The 8,237-nt window shown below is 52.8% G+C and overlaps 1 protein-coding gene across 1 annotated transcript in view; it reads left to right on the forward strand.

Annotated features, from left to right (window-relative positions):
- DUOX1 (dual oxidase 1) overlaps positions 1-8,075 on the forward strand; it is a 31,120-nt gene extending 23,045 nt beyond the window's left edge. Inside the window, exons 28-34 of the mRNA XM_077127755.1 lie at positions 494-621; positions 3,901-4,054; positions 4,486-4,718; positions 4,988-5,146; positions 6,314-6,469; positions 6,573-6,701; positions 7,332-8,075. Of these exons, the coding sequence (XP_076983870.1) occupies positions 494-621; positions 3,901-4,054; positions 4,486-4,718; positions 4,988-5,146; positions 6,314-6,469; positions 6,573-6,701; positions 7,332-7,454 (1,082 nt within the window). The 3' untranslated portion in view covers positions 7,455-8,075. The remainder of the gene's footprint in view (positions 1-493; positions 622-3,900; positions 4,055-4,485; positions 4,719-4,987; positions 5,147-6,313; positions 6,470-6,572; positions 6,702-7,331) is intronic.
- Positions 8,076-8,237: the final 162 nt, after the last annotated feature.

The raw sequence follows: 8,237 nt of genomic DNA on the forward strand, positions 1-8,237 counted from the left end.
GTAACGACGAGCAGGATGGCCCCTGTGCCAGAGCTCATACTGTGCGCTGTGGTGGCCTAGTGGAATGGTGTAGGCAGCGGACCAAGCCTTGACTCCATGGGAGCAGGGCCTGCAGTTTCCAGCATCCAGCCTAGAGTAGATGATCTAGGCATCTGTCCGCTCAGCCCTGCACTTGGGCCTGGGGATCCAACAGTATACTTGCCTAGCCTGGTCCCTGCCACTGTGGACCCGAGAGTCAGATATGAAACAAATAATGACGCAGGTGCTTGGAAAATGACAATTACAGCAAGCGCTATGCAGGATGAGTAGGATCTGTTGAAATGAAAGGTGCCTGTGACCAGTGGTGTGGGGGAGGGAAAAAAGGGATGCTGGGGCTGTCCCCACCTCCATGCAGTGGGGTGGAGAGGGGACCCTGAGCCCTGGAAGCCTCAGAAGAACCCCCACTCGGCAAGGCACTGCTTCTCCGCCTTCCACCCGCACCTTCACCCTACAGGACTCACAGGAGTGCTCCTGCTCCTGGTGCTGGCCATCATGTATGTCTTCGCCTCCCACCACTTCCGTCGCTGCAGTTTCCGGGGCTTCTGGCTGACCCACCACCTCTACATCCTGCTCTACATCCTGGTGAGGGCTGTTGGCTGTGAGCCAGGCCAGCAGTTCCCAGAGAGGCAGTGAGGGCTGCGACATCAGTTCTCCACTCCCTCTTAAAAGATACAGATTAGTGTGGGGTCCTCCAGGAGGGTGACCCCAATCTGCAGCACTTGGAAGGATGATTCCCTGGCATGCGGTTTTGCAGTAGCAGCCCTACCAGGCTGATCCACATTCCTTACAGACACCCCCTCATTATTTCCATCCAGCCAGTGTTTCCCCACTTTGGGTGGCTAGTTTCAGCTCCTGGGTGGGCTGTCTACACTCGAAGGAAGATCACCCTTTTAGAGGAACATAGCTCAACTGAGTTCTGCCACTTTTGTTTTGATCGGGTTTGGGGGGATGTTAGCCACCCCATCCAACTAAGTGCTACCTGTAAAGTTAATGAGCTGTAAAGTTGTTGGCTGCTTCAGCTGATTAGTTCCAGAGCTGACTCTGACATGTGCTCTTGGCCAAGGACCTGTGCCCCTTCCTCAGCAACACAGGTAGCTCCTCAAAGGGCACCCTGTTGTCTAACTGGCCTCCTCCCCAGAGTTGTCCCTTCCTCACTGATGGGTAGGAGTTCTCTTCCCACCTTTTCAGCCCTGGATGGCTCTGAAGATGACTACCCAGTCTTGGCTTAGGATTTCCCTTGAACGGTGATTATTTTTGAACAAATCATTCTCTTCTTTGGAAGCTGCGGCTACGTATTCTCTCCATCCTCAATTTCCTCATTGTAGGTGAAGCTCTAGTGTCCTAGGTTACTGTTTCTGTTGGAGTGGAAATGATGTTCTTGTTCCTGGTGATAAAGCAGCTTCTTTTGATGGGCAGGAGACCCAGAAGAGTGGCCAACCTGGCTCTTTGAGGCCAACAGTCTCAACTTATTTATCCCTATATTGTGGGAATCATTGGGGTTCAGAGACACCAGAAGTCAGGAGTTTGGAAAGCAATCCAAATGCTGGCAGCTTGAGAGCATCTCCCCTGGGGAGTGATCCCGGCCGAAGCACCCTTTTCCTTTTCACTCATCCCAGGCAAGGACACCTGACTGCATACAGGAAAAGAAGTTCAACCTAAGATGCCCCAGTGTAGAATGGACTCAGGATAGGATGTCCAGGTTCCTGATCCTGGGAAGGACGAGCACACCAGAATATGAGCTGGCTGGCTGTTCCCTCCATCCCTTAGCCAACCACGAGTCTTCAGTAGCTTCGTGGTCTAAAAGTTAAGCCAACACAAAATGGGGTATAAAAATAGAGGTGTCGGGGATGACCCTGCCATTGTACTCAGTTGGATGCTCAGAAGCCTTGAGGGTGGGCATGGGCTCCACAATGAAAGAGGAGCTTGGGGAAACTAGAACCAGTTCTGGGAAGATTAAGGTGGTCCTGTGGGGAAAGTTTCAAGAATTTGGGAATACGCAGCAAGGGAGTTGAATGAGGAAACAGAGTTCAGTTTAACAGGTGTCTGTTGAGGGTCTTTTATGTACTAACTCTGCATGAGAACCAGCCAAGGAGGGGGAGAACTCTTACCTCAACCCTTAAGGAATTTATAGTTTGCTACAGAAGTAAGTGCCACACATGTGAAATGATCAAAATGAACAGACAGTGGAAGATTAATTGCTAAAGTGCATGCTCCAAACAGTAAGTTACAGGACCTCATCAAAGGGAATTTCATTTGGGTTAAACTGGTTAGGGAAGGCTCTGGGGAGGAGATGGGACCTGGGCCAGGCCTTCAGGATAGATAAGCTAAAGTTTGGGCAGAGTAGAAAATGAAAAGGATTCCAGGTAGAAGGAAGGGCCCAAGCACAGGTGCAGAGGTAGAAATGATGATAGAACTTTCAGGGGACAGAGACAGGCTTAGCTGCGGAGGGCCCCAGGGGAGTAGGTGGTAGCAGGACATGCTAGTGGACATGTGCAGGCTGTAGCTGAAGCTGACAGGCTGTGGCTTAGCTGAGAGGCCACACCACATGGGAAAATGTAGGAAGAGAAGAGCAGAGGGTGAGGAAATCGGGCTTGGGTAACACACATGATCGGAGTGGGAAAAGGCATGGAGCCAGGAGAGGAGCTGAAGAGTCAGTGGCCCAAGAGGGAAAACCAGTAAAGCATTGATGCAGAAGCTAGAGCAGCAGGGAGGGGCTGGTCTTTAGTGCCACAGACTGCAAATGTGGGAGCCAACGTGGTCAGAAAAGAAGCCTGGGGTTTGGCCATTTGTGGTTCCCACGAGCCCTTAGTGACCAAGTCCTGAGGAACAGTGGCGGCGGGAACCACGCTGACCTGGACTCGGGAACAAACGAGTGGGAGGACTGGGGACAAGTAGTGTCTGGCCACTTGTTAGTCAAGCTTGTTAGGGAAAAGTCCAGAGCTAGACAAAATCTGCCAGTTATTTTATGGACAGAGGGGACTAGTTAGGTCTTCTTAGTCTCCAAAAGGAGAGGGTAAGTTGAGGAAATTCCTTTCTTTGACTCAACAGTTGTTGAGTACCTACCATGTGCCAGGCAGAAACTGTGGGGGCCTGAGAGTATAGAGGCGAGCAAAACAGACCCATAGATCCTACCTCTACAGTCTCATGGGGGAATCACAATAAACAGGTAAATTAGTGCACAAACAGAATTATGGTGAAGGATGACAATGCTCCAAAGGGTGTTAGCCTGGAGATGTGATAGAGAGGACCCAGAGAAGGCTGGAGAAGATAGCATTTTTGTAGAGGTCTGAAAAATGACTTGGAACTAGCTATAGGAAGAGGTGGGGAGGGACATTCTAGGCAGAGTTAACAGCAAGTGCAAAGGCCCTGAAACAGGAAGCATGTATCGTGTTTCAGGAACAAAGAGAGGGAAGCTGTTGGCAGGCAGAGGCCAGAGTATTGCAGTGTCCCACAGTGCAATGGGAAGTTCACTGAGGCTTTTTAAGTAGGGGATGACATGATACGATGAACTTAGAAAAAAAAAAAAGCCCACCAGGTTGCCTTGAAGAGACTGGATCGGAGTAGGGCAAGAGGAGAAGGGGAAGAACAGGTAGGAGGCAACTGTATGAGTCCAAGTGGAAGAAGACAAGGCTTGGCCTTAGGGGGGTGTCCGTGGAGACAGAGAGAAGAGAATGGAGTCTCTGTTGTTTTGAAAATAGTCTCGATCGTCATGGAATGCTTTGGAAGATGGAGTTTGGAATGGATAGGTTTGTCACCTGGACAAAGCATGGCAGATGGTGAGGTGGGGGGTTGTATGCCACTGTGGGCCTCATACGTTATAGCTGTGGCTGGGTCTGAGCTAAACTATTCACTTTTATCCAGCTCATCATCCATGGTAGCTTCGCCCTGATCCAGCTGCCCCGTTTCCACATCTTCTTCCTGGTCCCAGCACTCATTTATGTGGGAGACAAGCTGGTGAGCCTGAGCCGCAAGAAGGTGGAGATCAGCGTGGTGAAGGCGGAGCTGCTGCCCTCAGGTACAAAGCCTGGAGCCTCTTACAGTTCCAGCTTGGTGGCATTGAGGATGCTGGCAGGGTAGGGATAGAGTCTAGACCACCCTGTCTCCTGGCTTAGCCCAGAGGAGATGGTTCAAGGACCAGGGAAGCAGGAGTAAGGGAGATGGAAGAGGAGTTCTTTGCTAGGGAACCTCAGTCTCTCACCGAGATGGAGACCAGGCCAGGTGGCCTCTTGTCCCTGTTGACCACCAGCCCCGTGCCATCCAGCCCCTTCTCAAGCTGGGCATGGCTCATGGGGAGAGATGGCTTCTGATGGGGGGGGGGGGGGCGGGGCTTCCCTCTCATGTTCCATAAGCAGAACTGAGGCAGCGGTGGGTGGCGGGGGGATGACTCTGGAGGCTAATTCCTGCTGGATTCAGGTTAGCAACTTCTCACCCACTGCCCCTCCCCAGGAGTGACCCATCTGCAGTTCCAGCGGCCTCAAGGCTTTGAGTACAAGTCAGGGCAGTGGGTGCGGATTGCCTGCCTGGCTCTGGGGACCACGGAGTACCACCCTTTCACTCTGACCTCCGCGCCCCACGAGGACACGCTCAGCCTGCACATCCGGGTTGCAGGGCCCTGGACCACTCGCCTCAGGGAGATCTATTCACCCCCGACGGGTGACAGCTGTGTCCGATATCCAAAGGTGCCCAGACCCAGGCCAGGCATGCTGCATACTCCCACATGCCCTTAGCAGGCTTTGACCTTGCAGCACCAGATTCCACTGTTCCTTCTCCCTCCCTGCCATCCAGAAACTGATTGTTCCATTTAATCCCTTAACACCCATCTCTCCCCCTCACTCTATAAAGCTGGTCAGGCTATAAGGGGTCTAAGGTATCTGCCTTCCCTGCCTCCCATTTGGCCCTCACTATGATGGTGGCCAAGCCTAACCCAAACCCACTCCCCTCTCTGCAGTTGTACCTCGATGGACCATTTGGAGAGGGCCATCAGGAGTGGCATAAATTTGAGGTGTCTGTTCTGGTGGGAGGGGGCATTGGGGTCACCCCCTTTGCCTCCATCCTCAAGGACCTGGTCTTCAAGTCATCAGTCAGTTGCCAGGTGTTCTGTAAGAAGGTACGTGCTCTTCCTCCTACCAGCCCAAAGCCTCCTCTTCCCTATCACTGGGTCCATCTAGCCTCTCCCCCGCCTCTGGTTCTGGTCTTCCTGATCCAGGCAAGGGCAAGTTGGCCTGGAACCCAGGGAGGGTCAGGATATCTAGAATTGGTTCACTGTTTGGTTTACAAAAGCTCCTTCTCTTAGTCATAGGATACCCCGCAGAGGCTTTGCTTCTGGGGGTCCCTCCAGGCAGGAATGGAACAAGGTGAAGAAACTCATTTCCTCTTACAGAGGAGACTTGGAGTATTGTTGAGCTGGGATTTAGGAGGGTAGGGCACACGTGGGGTGGGGCACAAGTAAAACTGGCTCGGCTTTCCAAAGGGAGAGAAGGGGAGGTGGCAAGGTAGAGCTGGTGGGTCAGGTTGGCCCCAGGAACACAGCCCAGGCCCTCAGGCCCCTCCACACTGGGCCCCTTCCCCCAATCTGGACCTGGTGGCAAGCTCCTGCTCGCCTGGCAGGTGAGTCAGGGGTGCAAAAATGCAGCGGGCAGAGGCCCAGCCCATATGCTGTCAGCATTCAGAGGGTGACAGACGACTCCCCTCTTCTCTGTCCATGCAGCTCTGCCTCTGTTTCTTACGCACAGAGCCCTTCTTTTCCTCCACAGAAGCTGGAGATAGGATTCCCCCTGGAGTGAGGCTGCTAGGGCAATTTCCACTCCTCCATCCCGACTCCCTGGCCCTTTTCTTTGAGCCCATTCCTGTTCCCCTCCATCTCCCACCAAGTCAGCTGATTGGCCTCTCTGAGAAAGGCCCTTCAGCCAGACCATCTCTCTATAGGCAGCCTCTAGATGAGGAGCCTTGCAGTCTGAGCAGGGCCCATTGGCAGGACAGGCTCAGCCTAAGAAAGCTACTTCCCAACCAGACAGATCTTCAGCTCATAATCACCAAGGGTTCTTTCTCATCCCCCCAGGATCTTTCTCACTTCCACCTCTCCATGCCCTAGGGCAACATCACCTCTGGCTCAGAGCCTGACCCTGTGGTCCCCTGTACTTCATCTCCCCAGGCTGTCTGGGGAGAGGCACATGTTGACCGAGATCAGAAGGGTTCTCATCCTCAGAGTGGAGACCCCTGGGATGTGGGGAGTCTGAACTGAGTTGGGTCCCAAGCTCCAGCCATGTGTCTCCAGATCTACTTCATCTGGGTGACACGGACACAGCGGCAGTTCGAGTGGCTGGCTGATATCATCCGAGAGGTGGAGGAGAATGACCACCGTGACCTGGTGTCCGTGCATATCTACATCACCCAGCTGGCTGAGAAGTTTGACCTCAGGACCACCATGCTGGTACCTCAGGGCCAGCCAGGCAGGGTGGGCAGGCCACCATCTGGGCTAGGAGCTGACCCTGGCTGTGCCTGTCTGTGACCTTCCTGCTTCCCTCCCTTCCCAGTACATCTGTGAACGGCACTTCCAGAAGGTTCTGAACCGGAGTCTGTTCACGGGCCTGCACTCTGTCACCCATTTTGGCCGTCCCCCCTTTGAGCCCTTCTTCAACTCCCTGCAGGAGGTTCACCCACAGGTCAGTCCACCTGACTCCTATCTCTAGGTTCTTTCTACCTTTATCAGCTGAGCAAAGCTCCCAAACCTGCTCCATCAGTGAAAAAACTGGCTGATGAAAACCCATTTCCTGGAGACTGGTGGGGGTGATGGAATAGAAATGGATAGGTGGGGGTCACCCTGAGGGGTGAAAGCATGAGGCAGGGTCTTGCCATGTCTGAAGCCATGATGCCTGTCCAGAAGGAAGAGCTCGATGATTGAGCCAGTCTTTGCCATAAACACATAGCTACCCTCACCATGAATACTGAGCCAGTACTCAGCCTGCAGACTGAGCTAATCTTCACTTCGAACACTGAGCTATCCACTAGTCTTACTAATACCGGGCTGGCCCTCCATGAGACAGTAAGGCATCCCTCATCTTGAACACTGACTGACACAGCCCCTATTAGTAATGCTGGTCAAACACTCACCAAAACTGACTTATAAACACTGAGTCAGCTCTCACCATACATGGCACAAAAGAAACCTCCAAGAACCCTGAGTGAGCCCTCACCAGGTCTTTAACAAGAACATGGAGTTAGCCTACACCGTGAACTCTGAGCTGGCCCTGGCTGTGACTGCAGTTAGCCTTCACTTCTTCCTCCCCTAACAGGTCCAGAAGATTGGAGTGTTCAGCTGCGGGCCCCCTGGCATGACCAAAAATGTGGAAAAAGCCTGTCAGCTCATCAACAAGCAAGACCGGACTCATTTTGCCCATCATTATGAAAACTTCTAGGTGCCCTGCCCAGGGTTCCTGCCCACTGCCTAGCTGAGGAGAGGTTTGGGTCCCTCGCCTCTGTACTTCCCGCTTCTGGCTGCCTCAGCCTTCTCCCCATCCTACCTCCCAACCTGGATTTAAGTGGCCATGGTCACATTTGGCCTCAGGGGTCCCCAGGGTCAGAATATGTTTCAGCCTGGAGAAGTGAAGGGGATGAGGGTAGGGGTGGGCACTGCCTGGGGACTAGAGGTTGCGAGGTGGAAGAGCTATTGCTTTGGGGGCAAACTGAAGCTTCTTCTTCCAAGCTAGAACTCGAAAGTCTGGTGTGTGTGTAGGAGGCTGTGAGCAGAAGGATGAAGGATGGGAGCATGGATGCTGGCATCTTAGAATCCCTCCAAAACCTCTCTCTCCAATGGGCTCCCCACTTTCAAAAGGGCTAGAAAATGCCTTGGAGGGGTAGAGGCTGGACCCATAGTAATTTATAAAAACCTCCTCAGCACCCGACTCATGGCTCAATTTGCCTTCTCTCTTAAATTTTTAAATGTACAGTAGTCAGACCCTAGCCTGGTTCCTCTTTGCAGTGCTCCAATTCTCTCTCTGCTCCAATAGTCTTCTTTACAAATAAATCACTTCTGTGCCCCCTGGGTTTCTTTATTCCATGAAGTGCGGTACCAGCAAAGGAAGCCTCTCACCATCTCACTGAGGCTGGTCAGACATTCTTTCTGAGCTGCTGAGACCCACTGAATAAAGCAGCTGACCAAGTTCAAGTGCCCCAGCTGGAAACCCTTTTCTGGACTGCTG

Source organism: Tamandua tetradactyla, chromosome 14, assembly GCF_023851605.1.
Source record: "Tamandua tetradactyla isolate mTamTet1 chromosome 14, mTamTet1.pri, whole genome shotgun sequence".
Taxonomy (NCBI): Eukaryota; Metazoa; Chordata; class Mammalia; order Pilosa; family Myrmecophagidae; genus Tamandua; species Tamandua tetradactyla.